Here is a 20,364-nt window from a genome sequence, read left to right as displayed (position 1 = left end):
GGCACTGCATCTCAGTGCAAGAGGCATCACTACAAACACCCTGGTTCAAATCCAGGCTGTATCACAACCGGCTGTGATTGGGAGTCCCAAAGGGCAGTAAACAATTGGCCCAGCGTCGTCCGGGTTTGGCCAGTGTAGGCCGTCATTGTAAATAAGAATTTGTTCTTAACTGACTTGCCTAGTTAATAAAAAAAGGGGAGGGGGGGGTCGTTTGGGGGGGGGGGTCGTTTCAGTTCAATTATATAAAAATTGACCGTTTTTTTCTGTTTAAAAAAAACTTTAAATGCACTATGCATTATGTGAGTTGAATGCTGTAACACTGAATAAAACAATGAATCAAAGTCCCATGATGGTAGTGACTGTCCATTACTGCTCATCACTTATTGACCATAAATTATTGACATTACTTTAATAAAAGTATTCTATTTGACTTTCATTCCAAGTCATCTCATCTGTATAGAGCTGCTGCCTATGCTGTCTGACATAATCACTATTTTAGTAGTTTTTCAAAGTAAATAAGGCATACTTTTATGAATACCAACTATCAATCAGGTATCAGGTATTTTCAGGCTTGCGAAGCAACTGCTTTCTATCCTCCTCGATTGCGGCTTCTATTCTCTCAGTCTCCGTGTCTGCTCCGCACAGACCCGGACAAGTTTATGTGGGTGCGCAATGGGTTATGGTCAATGTAGTTAATTACCACATTTTATGCGCTGAACTATGTAGAATATTGGCCTGTCGGAAACTACAACTCCCACTACATCGCACTGTTACGGCTTCATCTGATTTATCTTGACATAAACTGTACATCGAGCTCACAGGAAAAACTGAGCAAAATGAAATTCAAATAATTGAACCAATGTCAGAAAATCATTCAGCACTAATAGTGAGAAGTGCAATGTCATTTTGTTCCGACATTTGATTTATTAAAATAAGATACCTAGACTAGCTTTTAAGAGTCAATTAAAATAAAATGCCAAAATGGCAAGCATAAATGTATTTTAACACACTAATCTTCAGGGGGATTTTTCCCCATAGAGGGTGTTTTGCAGATAGTGGGGCAAAACGCTTCTGTTTTTATTGAAAAACCACAACAAAATATTCTGCCCACTTATTTCTCTTAAAATTAGTTTGCCTAAGGATAGCCAGTATTCACATATCTAAATCTTACCAAACTTAGCTTTTATCTGTCCATAAATAGACCATTTCCTCAGTTACCCTACTCTCGTTTTAGTAGGGTAGTTTTGGTTGGGTCATTTTGGTAAGGTCGTTTTAGTGGGGTCGTTTTAGTGGGGTCGTTTTAGTGGGGTTGTTTTAGTGGGGTTGTTTTAGTGGGGTCGTTTTGGTAAGGTCGTTTTAGTGGGGTCGTTTTAGTAGGGTAGTTTTGGTTGGGTCGTTTTGGTAAGGTCGTTTTAGTAGGGTCGTTTTGGTAAGGTCGTTTTGGTAAGGTCGTTTTGGTAAGGTCGTTTTGGTAAGGTCGTTTTAGTAGGGTCGTTTTGGTAAGGTCGTTTTAGTAGGGCCTGCTCTGTTGGGAGATGAGACATAAAAACGGTATCGTTAGAAAGGTTAAGTTCTCGTCTAGTACAGTAAAATAAGGTCTCTAAGAGTTTCGGTGTCCATATGACCCATTTTTATTTTATTTATTTTATTTTCTATTGGGCCAAACCTCAAATGCAGAAGGAGAGTTGAAACTGCTTGTCAAAGAGGAAGAAGTGATCTTTCGTCTTTGTTGTTGTGAGCGGTAGGGTGAGAGGCTTGGTGTCTGTGTGATTGGCAAGGTGCACAGTGCACACAGCGCAGAAGGAGCGAAGGGGAAGAGACCAAAAAGACAGCACTCATAAAAACAAAATCGTATTTTCTTGCGATAGTCATTTGGAACATTGTACGAAAACATTACATTCTAATGAATCTAATCAATGCAATATATTGCCCAGCCCTACATGCAGTTTGTACGTGTGTGTGTGTCAGTGTGTCAGTGTGAGACTGAGTGCTTTGTTGCCTGTCTCTACCTCAGTGCCTCGGGCAATTTCCTCCCCTCCACCTTTCATCTTGTTTTTACTGCCGATGCTCTGATCCCAGTGTTAGTTTGAGGTCTCCGTGTCTCTCCTTAGATCCAGGTGTTATGCATTACAGGTTTAGTGGCTAATACAGTATGTTCAAGATGTATTCTAGCTACACAGCCTTGGCTTGGCAGTCATGGGCTCTACACAAGGATCCCCAGCCGATTTGCTAGACAACTCGCAGTCCGCCGTCCATCTGGTTCTCTGTTTTTCTCTTCTTTCGCTGCCTCCCAGCCCACTGCCCTCTGTTCTGTTAGTCTATCTTTTTCTTCTCCTCTCCAGCCTGGGTTCTCCAGCCTGGGTTCTCCAGCCTGGGTTGTCAGTACGTGTGTATGATGAGGATCACGGCACACACCATGAGCTCCTGTCTCTGACCATCTCCATGGAAAATGGAGAAGGATGTGCCTGTTGTCTGCCTGCAGTGTGAGAGAATTACAATTGGAATCCTTTCATTTTTAGTTTGGCCCTCCCTCCCAATCCTTGTTTTCTCTGCCTCTGTGCGTCTCCTGTGCGGCTAGTTGTCCGTTGGCTCCACCTTGACTCCATCTCCTGGCTTCTCCTCGTCGCTCTGTGTCGGAGGGAAGGGGGAGAGACAGAAGGGGGGGTAGGGGAGGTGCAGGAAGGTAGCGCTGGGGGCTGTTGCTGAGCCCAGGGCATAGCTCTCTCTCGGTCTGTGTTGACACAGCAGGTGTTGATTTGACTCCACAGAAGGCCTTTGTTTGTTCCATGCCATACCACAGCTCAGCAGCATGGAAATGAAAGGGCAAAAACAAGCCAGAGCCAGGCACTGCAGGTCGTTAGGGAGATAAGAATGTTACAAACTGACTCACTCTCCCTCAGTATCGGTTGTTTTAGTGAACAAAGACAGGGTGCCTGTTTGCACTCTCAATAACAGCTTGGATTATTTCTCCAGGCTTGATTTTTTGAAAGTTGTAACTCTTGTGCATGTAGCTGCCTCACTAATTCTCTTTCTCGATTTATTTCTCTCTCTCCCTCCTTCCCATGTCTCTCCTCCCTCCTTCCCATGTCTCTCCCCTCCCTCCTTCCCATGTCTCTCTCCTCCCTCCTTCCCATGTCTCTCCCCTCCCTCCTTCCCTCCTATCCCATCGTCTCCCCTCCCTCCTACCAATGGTACTTCATCCTCCCTCCTCCCATGTCTCCTCCCCCTCCCTCCTCCATGCTCCTTCCTTCCAGCTCTCCCCTCCCTTCCTCCCCCAATCTCCTTCCCATCTCCCCCTCCCTCTCTTTACCCATGCTCCACTCCCCTCCCTACTCCTTCCCATGTCTCTCCTCCCCTCCATGTCTCCTCCCCCCCTCCTCCCATGTCTCTCCCTCCCTCCTTCCCCATGTCTCTCCCCTCCTCCTTCCCATGCTTCCTCTCCACTCTCCTTCCCATGTCTCTCCCCCCCTCCTTCCCATTCTCTCCCCCCCTCCTCCTCCATGTCTCTCCCCCTCTCCTTCCCATGTCTCTCCCCCTCTCCTTCCCAGCTCTCTCCCCCTCCTCCTCCAGTCTCTCTCCCCCTCTCCTTCCCATGTCTCTCCCCTCTCCCTTCCCATGTCTCTCCCCCTACTCCGCTTCCACGTCCTCCCTCTCTCCCATGTCTCTCCCCCTCTCCTTCCCATAGTCGTCTCTGCCCTCTCCTTCCCAGTCTCTCGCCCTCTCCTTTCCCATCTCTCTCCCTCCCTGATCACTCCCATGCCTCTCTCCTTCCTGTCTCCTCCCTCCTTCCCATGTCTCTCCTCCTCCTCCCATGATCTCTCCTCCCCTCCTTCCCTCTCTCCCTCTTCCCATCTCTCCCCCTCCCATGTCTCTCCCTCCCTCCGTCCGTGTCCTCCTCCCCTCCTTCCCGTGTCTCTCTCCCCCTCCTCCATTCTCTCCTCCCCTCTTCCGTGTCTCTCCCCCCTCCTTCCCGGTGTCCTGCTCCCCCCCTCCTTCCCGTGTCTCTCCCCCCTCCTATCCCGTGTCTCTCCTCCCTCCCTCCCCGTTCTCCTCCTCCCCTCCTCCCGTGCTCTCCTCCCCACTCCTTCCCGTGTCTCTCCTTCCCCGTCCTTCCCGTGTCTTACCTCCCCTCCTTCCCGTGTCTCTCCCCCCTCTTCCCTCTGTCTCTCCCCCCCTCCTTCCCGTGTCTCTCCCCCACTCCTTCCCGTGTCTCTCCTCCCTCCTTCAGGTGATCCTGTACTCTGGGGACAGGGCCTATGAGGACTACTACCCTGCAGTGAAGGGGCGAGCCCACTTCAACTCAGCTGACCCTAAGAATGGTGACGCCTCCATCAACTTGACAGGTCTGAAGTCTAGCGACACTGGGACCTACCAGTGCAAGGTGAAGAAGGCCCCGGGCATCCGCAGCAGGAAGATGCTGCTGACCGTCATGGGTGAGTGAGACACCACGGGTGACATTTTAAATCTTAAATAGCCACTACTTTATCTATCTATTGGAGTAAAAACTCCAAACACGATGCCCTTTTAAAGGGTACATGTGGCTGACTAGATAAGTGTTCAATGTAATGCCCCTCTCTAGAATGGTGTGGCGCAGTAGAGGCTGGTGGGGGGATCTATAGGAGGACTGGCTAATTGTAATGGCTGGAATGGAATTAATGGAACGGTATCAAATATATGGAAACCATGTTTGACTCCGTTCCATTAATTCCATTCTAGCCATTASACTGAGCCTGTCCTCATATAGCTCCTCCCACCAACCTCGCCTGGTGTGGTGGTATGTTTAACCTTCCTTGTGGGGTTATAGATTGCAGTCCCATTCAATCCATAGACTGATAGGAAGAGCTATGTCCCTATTATCAGATGACATCAAAACGCCCAATAGCCTACTAATTGCCAATTTAATATAGCTAATTGACAATAGTCTTGTGAAATGTGCAGTGCGTACATGACTGATTTGTCATCACTATGGTGTGAGATAAGCAGAACATTCATAGTGATGATTATACTAATCCAGCTGCTATATACTCACACAATTCCCTGTGCAAACAGACTTGCGGTGTGTGGCTTACCTGACGACTCAAACTGAATTCTTCCACTGCTCTGTTTGATATCTACACTACATGACCAAAAGTATGTTCCAATTCATCCCAAAGGTGTTCAATGGGGTTGAGGTCAGGGCTCTGTGCAGGCCAGTCAAGTTCTTCCACACCAATCTCGACAAACCATTTTTGTATGGATCTCGCTTTGTGCACGTTGGCATTGTCATGCTGAAACAGAAAAGGGCCACAAAGTTGGAAGCAAAGAATTGTCTAGAATGTCATTGTATGCTGTAGCGTTAAGATTTCCTTTCACGGGCTAAGGGGCCTAGCCCAAACCATGTAAAACAGCCCCAGACCATTATTCCTCCTCCACCAAACTTTACAGTTGGCACTATGCATTCGGCTAGGTAGCTTTCTCCTGGCATCCGCCAAACCCAGATTTGTCCGTCGGACTGCCAGATGGTGAAGCGTGATTCGTCACTCCAGAGAACGCGTTTCCACTGCTCCAGAGTCCAATGGTAGTGAGCTTTACACCTCTCCGGCTGACGCTTGGCATTGCGCATGGTGATCTTAGGCTTGTGTGAGGCTGCTRGACCATGGAAACCCATTTCATAAAGCTCCTGACAAACACTGCTTGTGCCGACGTTGCTTCCACAGGCAGTTTGGAACTCTGTAGATTTTTACGCTCTGTGCTTCAGCACTCGGTGGTCTCGGTCTGTGAGTTTGTGTGGCCTACCACTGAGCCGTAGTTGCTTCTAGACGTTTCCACTTCACTATAACAGTAGTCTTGCCACACAAACTCACACAAAATGCCCTGGTCAACTTAGCTCTAGCAGGGCGGAAATTTGACAAACTGACTTGTTGTAAAAGTGGTATCCTATGACGGTACCATATTGAAAGTCACTGAGCTCTTCAGTAAGGCCGCTCTTCAGTAAGGCCATTCTACTGGTAATGTTTGTCTATGGAGATTGCATGGCTGTGTGTTTGATTTTTACACCTGTCAGCAATGGATGTGGCTGAAATAGCCGAATCCACTAACTTGAAGGGGTGTCCACATACTTTTGTATATATAGTGTACTTCAGTCTGAGACTGCCATCGTTGAAGTCATTTGTGGTGATGTCAAAACGAGGTGTGTTGTACAAAAGAAAGTTATCAGCGATTGGATCATCTCTAATCAAATCACATTTTATTMGTCACATACACGTGAATAGCAGATCTTATTGCGGGTGTAGCGAAATGCTTGTGCTTCTAGCTCCGACAGTGCAGTAATATCTAACAAGTAATATCTAACAAATTACACAACATATACCCAATACACCCACATCTAAGTAAGAATGAATTAAGACTATATACATATATGGACGAGCGATGTCAGAGCGGAACGGACTAAGATACAGTAGAATAGTATAGAAAACAGTATATACATATGAGATGAGTAATGTAAGGTATGTAAACATTAAGTGAATGAGATACCGTAGAATAGTATAGGAAACAGTTCAACTGTATATACAGTTGAAGTCGGAAGTTTACATYCACCTTAGCCAAATAKATTTAAACTCAGTTTTTTACAATTCCTGACATTTAATCCTAGTAAAAATTCCCTGTCTTAGGTCAGTTAGGATCATCACTTTATTTTAAGAARGTGAAATGTCAGAATAATAGTAGAGAGAATGATTTATTTCAGCTTTTATTTATTTTATCACATTCCCAGTGGGTCAGAAGTTTACATACACTAGTATTTGGTAGCATTGCCTTTAAATTGTTTAACTTGGGTCAAACGTTTTGGGTGACCTTCCACAAGCTTCCCACAATAAGTCGGGTGAATTTTGGCCCATTCCTCCTGACTTGGCTGGTGTAACTGAGTCAGGTTTGTAGGTCTCCTTGCTCGCACACGCTTTTTCAGTTCTGCCCACAGATTTACTATGGGATTGAGGTCAGGGCTTTGTGATGGCCACTCCAAAACCTTGAATTTGTTGTCCTTAAGCCATTTTTCCACAACTTTGGAAGTATGCTTGGGGTCATTGTCCATTTGGAAGACCCATTTGTGACCAAGCTTTAACTTCCTGATTGATGTCTTGAGACTTTGCTTCAATATATCCACATAATTTTCCTACCTCATGATGCCATCTATTTTGTGAAGTGCACCAGACCCTCCTGCAGCAAAGCACCCCCACAACATGCTGCCACCCCCGTGCTTTACGGTTGGGATGGTGTTCTTGGGCTTGCAAGCCTCCTCCTTTTTCCTCCAAACATAACAATGGTCATTATGGCCAAACAGTTCTATTTTTGTTTCATCAGACTGTCCAAAAAGTATGATCTGTGCAGTTGCAAACTGTAGTCTGGATTCTTCATGGCGGTTTTGGAGCAGTGGCTTCTTCCATGCTGAGCGGCCTTTCAGGTTATGTCGATATAGGACTCGTTTTACTTTAAACTTATTTCGCCTCCTAAGGTTAAAGAGGCTCTGTTGTGCCTTTACCATGCTGTCTGTGTGGGTGGTCCATCTCAGTTTGTCAGTGATGTGTACGCCAAGTAACTTGAAGCTTTCCACCTTCTCCACTGCAGTCCCGTCAATGTAGATAATGGGGTGCACTCTCTGCTTTTTCTTGAAGTCCACGATCATCACCTTTGTTTTGTTGACGTTGAGTGAGAGGTTGTTTTCCAGGCACCACACTCCCAGAGCCCTCGCCACCTCCCTGTAGGCTGTCAGGTCATCATTGGTAATCAAGCCTACTACTATTGTGTTATCTGCAAACTTGATGATTGAGTTTGAGGCATGCTTGGCCACGCAGTCATAGGTGAACAGGGAGTACAGGAGGTGGCTGAGCACGCACCCTTGTGGGGCCCCAGTYTAGAGGATCAGTGGAGTGGAGGTGGTTTCCTACCTTCACCACCTGGGGGAGGCGAGTCAGGAAGCCCAGTACCCAGTTGCAAAGGGTGGGGTTCAGACCCAGGGCCTCAAGCTTAATGATGAGCTTGGAGGGCACTATGGTATTGAATGCTGCGCTATAGTCAATAAACAGCATTCRTACATAGGTATTCTTCTTGTCCAGATGGGATAGGGAAGTGTGCAGAGTGATGGCGTTTGCATCGTCTGTGCATCTATTGGGGCAATAATCAAATTGAAGTGGGTCTAGGGTGGCAGGTAAGGTTGTCTCTCAAAGCACTTCATGGTGACAGAGGTTAGTGGTATGGGGCAATAGTCATGTGTTCAGTTACCTTTGCCTTCTTGGGTACAGGAACAATGGTGGCCGTCTTGAAGCATGTGATGACAGCAGACTGGGATAGGGAGAGATTGAACATGCCTGTAAACACACCAGCCAGCTGGTCTGCGCATGCTCTGAGGACACTGCTAGGGATGCCGTCTGGTCCGGCAGCCTTGCTAGGGTTAACGCGCTTAAATATCTTACTCACGTCGGCCACGGAGAAGGAGAGCCCACAGTCCTTTGTAGCGMGCCGCGTTGGTGGCACTGTTATCCTCAAAGCGTGCCAAGAATGTGTTTAGCCTGTCCGGAAGCAAGACGTCGGTCTCGGCGACGTGGCTGGTTTTCCTTTTGTAGTCTGTGATTGTCTGTAGTCCCTGCCACATACGTCTGGCATCTGAGCCGTTGAATTGCGACTCCACTTTATCTCTATACTGACGTTTAGCTTTGTTTCTTRGCGTTGCGGAGTGAATAACMACACTGTTTATATTCTGCCATATTATCAGTTGCTTTGCCATGGTTAAATGCAGTGGTTTGCGCTTTCAGTTTTTCGCAAATGCTACCATCTATCCACGGTTTCTGGTTAGGGTTGGTTTTAATAGTCACAGAGGGTACTACATCTCCTATACCAATTTGATTATACACTTCCTTAGACACTCAGTCACTGTATCCATGTTTGATTCAAGATTATTTTCGCAAGCTACCTGGAACATATTCTAGTCCACGTGATCAAAACAATCCTGAAGCGTGGATTCTGATTGGTCAGACCAGCATTGAATAGTACAAAGCACGGGCACTTCCTGTTTGAGTTTCTGCCTATAGGACGGGAGGAGCAAGATGGAGTCGTGGTCAGATTTGCCGAAAGGAGGGCGGGGGAGGGCCTTGTAAGCATTCCGGAAGTTTGATTAGCAATGGTCAGGAGTCTTAGTAACACGAGTAGGACAATCGATATGTCCATAGAACTTCGGCAGCCTAGTCCTCAGATTTGCTTTGTTAAAATCCCCAGCTACAATAAATGCAGCCTCAGGATATGTGGTTTCTGGTTTGCATAAAGTCCAGTGAAGTTCTTTGAGGACAGTCAAGGTTTCGGGTTTCGGTGATATATAAACAGCCATGGCGATGACGGAGGAGAATTCTCTTGGGAGATAATATGGTCGMCATTTAATTGTGAGGTATTCTAGGTCGGGTGAACAAAAGCACTTGAGTTCCTGTATGTTCCTAGAACTACACCATGAGTCGTTAATCATGAAACACCCCCCTCCGCCCTTCTGCTTCCCGGAGAGATATCTTTTCCTGTCTGCGCGATGTACTGAGAATCCTGCTAGCTTTACCGACTCCGACAGAGTATCCCGAGAGAGCCATGTTTCCGAGTATCAAAGCCAATGCCGAATTTTCAAAACACCACTTTACCCATGTGTGTTCTGACTCTGGCCCAGCCCATCGATATCTAATCTCAATCAGAACCATTGGAATGTGTTTGCGTTCTAGAAATCGTCGGGGAGGTAATCAGATCCAGACTCATTGCGGAGAACAAACTAACATCCGTGGGTGTGGCGTATTGTTGGCCGAAGCAAGGAGTCTGGGTAGCCAGGCAAGTGTATGGCTGTTCTTGTGTCAACTTTACTCTGAAACTCCCCCAGTCACTCAACCATTCAGCATATTTACATACTGTATGAAAAGTGGTGTGGGCTGACTGATGTGGTCAAACAACATAAGGAACTATTACTAAGGRCCTGCACACTTTATCGTAAACACTGCCAGTGCCTGGATAAAGTATGATTAGGACTCTGTTTTCCTGGTTAACAACATCTCTCTTTTGAGAAATTGGTGTTGTGACACAATTCGTTGGTGTTATATTTAACTGCCTTAACCAGTAAGTTGTCCAAAACAAACTAGTTTCTAGTCATTCATTTACACCAGTAAGCCTGGCTCGAAGCCGCTCTCTCAGGTCTACAGGGAGGAAGATAAATTGATTCAGTAATGTCCAATGATTACCTGAGCCAGCCGAGGAGAGATGGGCTTGAGCTGACTAGAGCAAATACAATGCAGAGGCATTTCTCCTGAGTTGGCCACAGAGCTGGTGATGTAGTGTCTGTCGATACTTGCTTAGTGCTGCTGCCCGGTAGTGGGTCTGACAGGCCTAAAGCCATTGACCCCTGGGGCAGAGCTGTTCCTCTTCTCGAGTATATCTTCAGGACGCTCTTTTTTTATTAACAATAATAAATCAATACAAAGTTAAATGGGAAACATAAGTATTCAAAAAGAGTATACAAAGGACTGTTGGACTAGGGGGTACAATAACACATTACACAAGGACCTTAACATGCTGACCACACTGCTTGACCGTGTCAACAGGAGTCTGCGTAGCCAGGAGCTAAAATATAACATGGTTGATTTATGACGCTTGATGTGCTGCAAGTCTCGCCTCACCTCATTGGTTTTTAGGAGCATATATCCATGTGGGTGATTGAAAGATGAACTGAGGTCCACACTCCAGTCCAGTCGGTGGTTGGTTGCCAACCGCCATYTAAAGTCCGAAGAAGAAGAAGCCTGAACGAGGAGATACTAGAAACAAACTCGGTTTACCCTTTTATCAGTGGATTAATTGTTGGAGTAGAGGACCTTGTAGAGTAGAGGACCTTGTAGAGTAGAGGACCTTGTAGAGTAGAGGACCTTGTAGAGTAGAGGACCTTGTAGAGTAGAGACCTTGTGATAGTAGAGGACCTTGTAGAGTAGAGGACCTTGTAGAGTAGAGGACCTTGTAGAGTAGAGGACCTTGTAGAGTAGAGGACCTTGTAGAGTAGAGGACCTTGTGCATTTAAGGTAAAATAACAACCCAATGTTTATATCCCAGGACAAAGTAGCTAGCAACAGCAAGTTAGCTAGCTAAATTGCCATAAATGTTTAATGCTTTTCGACCGGTCCCCAAATTAATATAGTTGGTTCAGAGTTTGTTTTGATATTTCAACCTGCGTGTCCTGATCGCATCTGGTGTGGATGGACAAAATCAACATGCGCGCGATGGCGGACGCACACACGCCAGCGGTCTGGTCAGCATGTAAGGGATATACACAGATTTCTTTTGTAAATATACATTTGTGAATATGAATTTTGTCCAAAATAATAATACAATGAATTCCCATGAGGTCACAATGTAAACGCTCCGGAGAACATTGGCAGACATGGTCACTCAGACATGGTCACTCAGACATGGTCACTCAGACATGGCACACAGTCACACACTCTCAGATGTACACAGTCACGCGCGCACACACACACACTAGTGCTAAGTGATTATTACTTATTATTTCGGTTCAATTATAAAAACATTATGGTTTTGATTATTTTTTTTACATTAAATGGACTATGCATTATGTGGGTTGAATTCTGTAACACTGAATAAAACAATCAAAGTCCCATGATGGTAGTGACTGCCCATTTCTGCTTATCACTTATTAACCATCATTTATTCACATTAATTTAATGAAATCTTTCATTTGTTTTATGACTTTTATCATTCCAAGTCTTCATCTCTATAGAGCTGCTGCCTATGCGGTCTGACAAAATCACAATTTTAGTAGTTCTTCAAATTAAATAAGACATACTTTTATAAATACCAACTATCAATCACTTAGGTCATGTATTTTCAGGTACGCGCGTTCTTCTCTCATTTCTCTGTGTCTGCCCCACAGCGACCAGACAAATGTGCGCAATGGATTATGGTCATTGTAGTTAATTACCACGTTTTTTGCGCTAAACTATGTTGAATATTGTCCTGTTAGAAACTACAACCCTCTACTACATCGCACTGTTTGGGCTTGATCTGATGTGTCTCTAGAGAAACTGTGCATTGAGCTCACAGAAGGAAAAAAAACGAACTAAATGGAATTAAAATAATTGAACCAACGTCGGTCCATTAGTTGTTTAAAAAAATCGAAAAATAACAGAAATGTTAGATAAACAAACACACACACAGAGGCATCTTCCCTGAGTGCAGGTAACGTTGTGAGCTGTGTGTTGTCTCCGCTAGTTTAAAGATGGACAGTGACGTTAACAGGAGGAGAGAGCACCTGCAGTCAGTACAGCACACCGGACAGGCACATCGGCAACCTCAGCTAGACATATCACTCATCTATTTCATTGGGAGGCAGAATTCCGTGAGAACTTCACATAACCTTCACTACTCATTCACGCATCTGCTGCTAGAACTCACATCACCCTTCATAGCATTCTGCACTCATCTTCCTCCTAGATCTTCACATCACGTTTCATCTATACCATTCTCTGCCTAAGACTTATACATCACCCTACAACTACCCATTCACCATCTCTGCTAACTTCACAACTTCACTTATCGAACCTATACACCTCTCTGGCCTAGACTTCACATCAACCACTCACTACAACATACTCCACTACATTACTTCTGCCTAACTTCACATTCAACCTCACTACCATTCCCATCTTGCCTAGACTATCAACATCAACCTCACTACGATTCCCAAATCTGCTAGACTTTCACATCCCTCACTACCATTCACCATCTCGCCTAGACTCACATTCAACCCTCACTACCACTATCACATCTAGCCTAGGACTATCACTACCACTCACTACCATTCACCATCTCTGCCTCTAGACTTCACATCAAACCTCACTACCATTCACATCTTTGCCTAGACTTCACATTACGTCACCTCAGTACATTCGACCATCTCTGCCTACGACTTCACATCATCCTCACTACATTACACCATGTTCTGCCTAGACTTCACATCAACCCTCACTACCATTCCCATCTCTGCCTAGAACTATCACATCAACCCTCACTACCATTTCACCATCTCTGCCTAGATTCACATCAACCCTCACTACCATTCACCATCTCTGCCTTAAGACTTCACATCAACCCTCACTAGCCATTCACATCTCTGCCTAGACTTCACATACAACCCTCACTACCCTTACCCTCTCTGCCTAGACTATACATCAACTCACTACATCACATCTGCTGACTTCAACAAAACTCACTACATTACCATCTCTGCCCCTAGACTATCCATCAACCTCACTACCATTTCACCATCTCTCTGCCTAGACTTCACATCAACCCTCACTACCATTCACCATCTCTGCCTAGACTTCACATCAACCCTCACATCCAACAATTCTCCCCATCTTGTCCTAGACTTCACATACACCACTCACTAGCCTTCGACCGATAACTCTGCCTAGAACTCGTCAAATCACCCTATACCATTCCCATCTCGCCTAGACTTCACATCAACCTCACTACATCACATCTCTCCTAGACTTTCAATCAACCTTCACTACCATTACACCATCTCTGCTAGACTTCAATCACAACCCTCACTTACATTCACTCATCTCTTGCACTAGACTTACATCAACTCACTACCATTCCCATCTCTGCCTAGACTTCACATCAACCCTCAAACCCATGTCCCACATCTCTGCCTAGATTCACATCAACCCAATCACTCCATTCACCATCTCTGCCTAGACTTCACCAAACCCTCACTACCATTCACCATCTCTGCCTAATTCACGCATCAACCCTCAACTACATTCACCATCTTCTGCCTAGACTTCCACATCAACCCTCACTACCATTCACATCTCATGCCTAGACTTCACATCACCCTCACTACATCACCATCTCTGCCTAGACTTCACATCAAACCTCACTACCATTCACCATCTCTGCTAGATTCACATCAACCTCATACTTCGGCTGCTAGACTCACATCAACCCTCACTACCATTCACCATCTCTGCCTAGACTTTCACATCAACCCTCACTACCATTCACATCTCTTGCATAGAATTCACATCAACCTCACTACCATTCCCATCTCTGCTAGATCTTCACATCAACCCTCACATACCATTCCCATCTCTGCCTAGACTTACTAACCCTCCTCACTACATTCACCATCTCTGCTAGACTTCACATACAACCCTCACTCATTCCCATCTCTGCCTAGACTTCACATCCACCTCACTACCATTCACCATCTCTGCTAGACTTCACATCAACCCTCACTACCATTCCATTCTGTGCCTAGACTTCACATCAACCTCACTAATTCACCATCTCTGCCTAGACTTCACATCAACCCTCACTACCATTCACCATCTCTGCCTAGATTCACATCAACCCTTCACTACCATTACCATCTCTGCCTAGACTTCAATCAACCCTCACTACATTCACCATCTCTGCCTAGACTTTCACATCAACCCTCATTACCATTCACCATCTCTGCCTAGACTTCACATTAACCCTCACACCTTACCATTCTCCGCCTCTCATCATACGATCTTGCCTTCACATCAACCCTCACTACCATTCAGCCATCTCTGCCTAGACTTCACATCAACCCTCACTACCATTCACCATCTCTGCCTAGACTTCACATAACCCTCACTACCATTCACATTCTCTGCTAGACTTACATCAACCCTCACTACCATTCACCATCTCTGCTAGACTTCACATTAACCCTCATACCATCAATCAAGTCTTGCCTAGATTCACCAACCCTCATACCTTCCTCATCTTGCCTAGACTCACTCAACCCTACTACCATTGACACCAATCTCTGCCTAGGACTTTCACATCACCTCATTACATTCACATCGCTCGCCTAGACTCACATCAACCTTCACTACATTCACCATCTTGCAGACTTCACTAAACCTCACTAACATCCACATTCTTGCTAGATTCACCTCCAGCACCTCACTGACCATTGCACCATGCTCTGCTATGATTCCAATCAACCTTCATATCAGCCATTCCCTTTCACTCTGTCACCTTGGCCTCTGTACCAACCAACGTATCACCATTCTTTAACAGCCAATCACTTTCTGTCAAGTTCCCTGATCTGAATCCCAAACAACCAATCAGCACTGCCTAGACCTCACCACAGCCTTTTAACAGCCAATCTTTCTCAGTCTCCCTGGCCTCTCCAAACTGATCCCTCATGGTCTTTATAGCCACGTCTCTGTGGTCTACCGCAATGTATCACGCTCACTTTCTCCATATATACTATACTGTACCCTATCTGTACCTCAATGTAGCCCAGTACAGCAATAAATCACCTTATCCTTAGCCCTTCATATTACACCACATCCATATAGTRCACCACAACCAATCWCTGTKTCCCTCTAGTCTCTACAGTATCTCTCTAAAGACCATTCTCTTTCTTCTTCCTTTGACCTCATCTCTCGCTCATATCACACATAAAAATCTGCTCTGATGAAGCTTCTACCCGTTTCCAATAGGAACATCTACARGTTGAGCTATATGTAGCCCTTGATATGTTAAGCTGACTTTGAGCTTTTAATGTGAATTCAAAATGTCATTGTTGTATTACATTGTAAGACACACACACAGTGCATGTGGACAGCCGACCGCCAAGTCAGGAGAGCGAGCAGCCTTGGCCCCTGTCATCCCTCCAACCGTCCATRAGTACTCGTTTAATTTCTCTCTGTTCTCTCATTTCTCTCATTCATCCCTCGTTCTGTCCGTCCTGACCSCTGCCTATTAGATTAGATGGGCTGGGCGCTGCACTATGTGCTGTAGTGTACCACAGGGCTGTCTGGTGTTAATCCACATGGTTCTGTCCTCCCCTCTCGCCGGGCTTTGTTGTTACAGCGCCCATTACCAAACCATGTCAGTGCTCCAGCACAACGCTCAGACACACAGAGAGAGAGAAAGAGAGACACTCACACAGTCGCACATACACACATGACTACACACACAGTGCCAATCAGGCTTCCTAAKTGCCCCTCCACCTCCCATCCCTAGCATAGTACCCCCTACCCCACCGCTCCAGCAGACAGACAGACAGTTGGTCTGTTCATCTTTGCCTTGCACTGGATCTGGCCTGCTTTCAATTTGGAGCTTTGTTTGCTTTTGAATTCTAGTCTCCTGTCAACAGACTGAAACTATGTCTGGCTTCCACAGATGCCCTACCCCCACTGTTTGTGTGTGTGTCGCGCTCTGATCGTAATTATCTTGAGTGACAGCACCTGTAATGACAGCAGCTGTATCACTGACCCTGATTACTGCTCTCATTACGCTGATGACTGCTGCTATGAGACACACACAGCGTGGTAACCTGCCCAGAGGGGTGTGCAATAGAAAATCAGGAATGGTTTGTGTAGCTTCAAGCTAATTTCTCTTTTCCGCCATCTCTAATAGCTTATTCTCCCCCTCCTCCCCCTCTCTCCTGGTAGTGAGGCCGTCCAAGCCCAGATGCTCTGCCGACGGCCTCACCCTGGAGGGTATGGATGTGGTCCTGAGGTGTACGTCTAGTGAGGGGACCAACCCCCTGCAYTACACCTGGGAGAAGACCAGCGACAACAAACTGCTGCCTGCCTCCGCCGTGCTAGGTAAGACACATAATATTTATGGAAGCCAGGTTTCACCATCCCCAGATGGAGCAGATGCTTTCAAACAGAATGGTTATTCACTGRCAAATGGACAGAAAGGCCTCTGAAAAGTTTTGGCTTCCTGAACGTGCCACTGTCAACCCCTCCCCCTCTGTCTGTAGACCCTGTGGGAGGCACCATGAATGTAAGGAACGCGTCCACCAGRTCCTCAGGAACCTACCGCTGCACAGCTAAGAACCACGTGGGCATGGAGGAGTGTATTCTACAGCTTGGCATCACTCCTCGTGAGTCCCTCAACGCCCCCTGATTCACCTTTATCTGGTCTTAATTGAAGATTAGAATTATTTGATTATTTTAATCGGGTGGGCATTTGTGCTGAGACCTGTATGGCTGTATAGAGTCAAAATGGTGGGATTGTGTAGGATGAGTGTTTTTAATGATTTTCTCTGTGGTCTAGCCCCCAACACTGCTGGTATCATAGCTGGAGCCATCATTGCTGTTCTGCTGGCCCTCATCATCATCGCCATCATCCTCTTCTGCTGCTGCCGCGCCCGCAACAGGAAGAAGTACGAGAAGGAGATCTCCTACGAGATCAGGTACGGGCAATGCATTATTACACCATCAACACTGTGTAGGATCCCCCAAATACACTTTCATTGTACAGACTGCATCAAACTGATATAGCAGTGTAGTATGTATTCTCTAACTATCTGTACGTGGGTTATTTGGCTGCTACAGCCTGAGATAAAGCAACGAAAACTGTGCCAGTAGGTATGTGTCATTGTTGAACGTCCAACGTTCTCTGGCCCCAGCTCCTCCCGGCCCAGTCTCCCTCTCTCTCTCACACACACGGGAAAAAGGTTGTCGCCCCATCAGCGTTCTCTTTTTTTCCSCTTCCTAAAATAAACGGCTTTGGTAATCAGTTTTGGGAGTTTTGTTTGTTCTGTGGATCCTGTATGTCCTGCCCAGCCCCCCTGGACACAGTATTCCATCCAAAAAGCACAGGGCCTCCCTCCCTCTTTCTCTGTTTCTGGGTCTGCTAGCTTTAGCCTGGACACTGTCTGGCTATCTGCCTGGCAACTCAAAAAATATTAGCCCAATGAGCACTGTGTCTGGGTACCCAGCCCTGACACACACACACACACACACACACACACACACACGGAGGCACGCATACAGACAGGAATGCACACTTGCACACACAGACAAACACTTGTGCGCATACACACACCATGCATGCACAAACACACACACATATTTACTAACATATTCAAAGCCAAGGGCCCCTCAGGCTCAGTTTGATTGAGCTCTTTAATGGATTATTGCTGGTTATTCGTTTTTAATTGTGTTGCTCTGGGAGCTGAAGGGGGTTGGTCAGAATGAAGGTTGCTCTGTTACCACTGCTGAGAATCCTCATTCTTACTGTAGCTGACCAGAGCTGGCACAGTTCGAACTACATTCCATCCCCACTAGCTATCATCGCTGTCTGTTTCTGTCTTATTCACCCTCTCTGTCTGTCTGTCCCCTCCCCTCTGTCTGTTTCTGTCTTATTCACCCTCTCTGTCTGTCTGTCCCCCTCCACTCATGTCTGCTTCTGTCTATTCACCCTCTCGGTCGTCTGTCCCCTCCCTCTGTCTGTTTCGTCTTATTCACCCTCTCTGTCTGTCTGGCCGCTCCCCTCTGTCTGTTTCTGTCATTCACCCTCTCTGTCTGTCTGGTCCCCTCCCCTCTGTCTGTTTTGTCTTTCTTCACCCTCTCTGTCTGTCTGGTCCCCTCCACTCGTCTGTTTCTGTCTTATGCAAACCCTCCCGGTCTGTCTGTCCCCTCCCTCTGTCTGTTCTGTCTATTCACCCCTTTCTGTTCTGTCCCCTCCACTCTGTCTGTTTCTGTCTTATTCACCCGCGGTCTGCTGTCGGGTGTGGTGTGCCTCCTCCGCGCGCGTGTTGCGGTTGCGTGGTCGTTATTTCACCCCTCTCGGCTGTCTTCCCCTCCCCTCTGTCTGGCTGTGTGTGTGTGCGTGTGTGTGCGAGCCCCTCTGTCTGCTGTCCCTCCCCTCCTGTCTGTTTCGTCTGTATCACCTCTCTGTCTGTCTGTCCTGCCGGATCTGTCCCCTCCCCTCTGTCTGTTTCTGTCTATCCACCCTCTCGTCGTCTGTCCCCTCCCCTCTGTCTGTTTTCTGTTCCTTATTCACCCCTCTCGTCTGTCCCCTCCCTCTGTCTTTTCTGTTCTTTCACCCTCTCTGTCTGTCTGTCCCCTCCCCTCTGTCTGTTTCTGTCTTATTCACCCTCTCTCTCTGTCTGTCTGTCCCCTCCCCTCTGTCTGTTTCTGTCTTTTTCACCCTCTCTGTCTGTCTGTCCCACACTCTCTCGGTGTTTCTATGTGTCTCTCCATTATCTTTATTGTTTATCTTTCACTTTCTTTCTCTCTGTCTGGACCCCTGGGGGAAATCCAAACCCAAGTGAATGTGAAAGGGAGTGAAAAAGCTTGTGTTTTTTTACATAACCATCTCCACCCCCCTTCTCTCCTTCAGAGAGGACGTCCCCCCTCCGAAGAGCCGCGTGTCGACGGCCCGCTCTTTCACCAGCGTGGGCAGCCAGCGCTCCTCCCTGGGCTCCATGTCCCCCTCCAACCTGCACGAGTACGCCCTCAAGCCCCAGTACGACAAGATCCCCTCCGTGGAGGAGTATGACAGGCCCCCCAGCCACGCACCCCTGCCCCCACCCGTCGCCAGCAAGATGGCCGGCCCCAACCTCAGCCGCATGGGCGCCATCGCCGTCATGATCCCCGCCCAGAACAGGGACGGCTCCATTGTGTAGTGGAAAGAAACAGAAAGATGGAGGGAAAGACCGGGGGACACTAGACAGAGAGGTGGGGTGGCTGGGCTGGGGGACTGTGCTGGGCAGCCAGATTCTACCCTCTATCACTCACCACCAACTGGTACCCCCACTCTGCTCTGCTTTATGGAGGTCTGGGTGTGGTGTTGTACTGAGGAGAAAAGAGAAGCAGTATTGTACCATGTCATATCAGACAACACTATCAACTATTTACTGAAGACAAAAAACTGATGCTTTTATGAATTTTACTTCCTGAACTTTCTCACACATGACAAATATGAATTCTAGGCTGGGTAGATTTTAATGGTCAATTCACACAGGTTGCTTTGTACATAGTTGAATGCATGATGTTTTTTTTATCTAGCCGGCCCTGTCCATAGAGAGTTGTGTTCAGAGCGGACCAAGGTCTCTGATTGGCCTGTGTTGTGTGTGTGTACCATGTAGAGTATTACAGCTTTACGTGTATGTTTCTGGGGGTGGGACATGTACAGTTCTACTCTACTTTCTTTGGATGAAATACTCACGGAAGGATCAGACATGTTTGATCAATTCACTTCTGTAACACACAGCTTATCTCAAGAATAGGGGTTGCCGAGGGGATTTTAGAGTTCTGCTTTTCAAAATAATGATTTGTCAAGTAGTTACCTTTTTTAAAGATGTTCATTCCACTGGTTGGACTGTGGCTGATGTAATGGCCATGTTTGCCAGCCCTAAGAGAAATTAGGTCAGCTGGTTGTTATTTCGACAGTTGACCGTTTTGAGATGTCCAGCTTGGGCTGGAGGGGACGGATGGACAGGGTTGGGCTGGAGGGGACGGATGGACAGGGTTGGGCTGGAGGGGACGGATGGACAGGGTTGGGCTGGAG

The 20,364-nt window shown here is 46.7% G+C and overlaps 1 protein-coding gene across 1 annotated transcript in view; it reads left to right on the top strand.

Annotated features, from left to right (window-relative positions):
* Window positions 1–19,966, top strand: part of LOC111950309 (coxsackievirus and adenovirus receptor homolog) — a 109,334-nt gene extending 89,368 nt beyond the window's left edge. The window contains exons 3-7 of the mRNA XM_023967777.2: window positions 4,229–4,433; window positions 16,509–16,664; window positions 16,826–16,948; window positions 17,122–17,260; window positions 19,195–19,966. Of these exons, the coding sequence (XP_023823545.1) occupies window positions 4,229–4,433; window positions 16,509–16,664; window positions 16,826–16,948; window positions 17,122–17,260; window positions 19,195–19,480 (909 nt within the window). The 3' untranslated portion in view covers window positions 19,481–19,966. The remainder of the gene's footprint in view (window positions 1–4,228; window positions 4,434–16,508; window positions 16,665–16,825; window positions 16,949–17,121; window positions 17,261–19,194) is intronic.
* The last annotated feature ends 398 nt before the right edge of the window (window positions 19,967–20,364 follow it).

The sequence above is a fragment of the Salvelinus sp. IW2-2015 genome, linkage group LG23 (genome assembly GCF_002910315.2).
Source record: "Salvelinus sp. IW2-2015 linkage group LG23, ASM291031v2, whole genome shotgun sequence".
Classification (NCBI taxonomy): domain Eukaryota; kingdom Metazoa; phylum Chordata; class Actinopteri; order Salmoniformes; family Salmonidae; genus Salvelinus; species Salvelinus sp. IW2-2015.
Note: the sequence above shows the minus strand (reverse complement) of the source record. Positions and strands in the feature narration are given on the sequence as shown.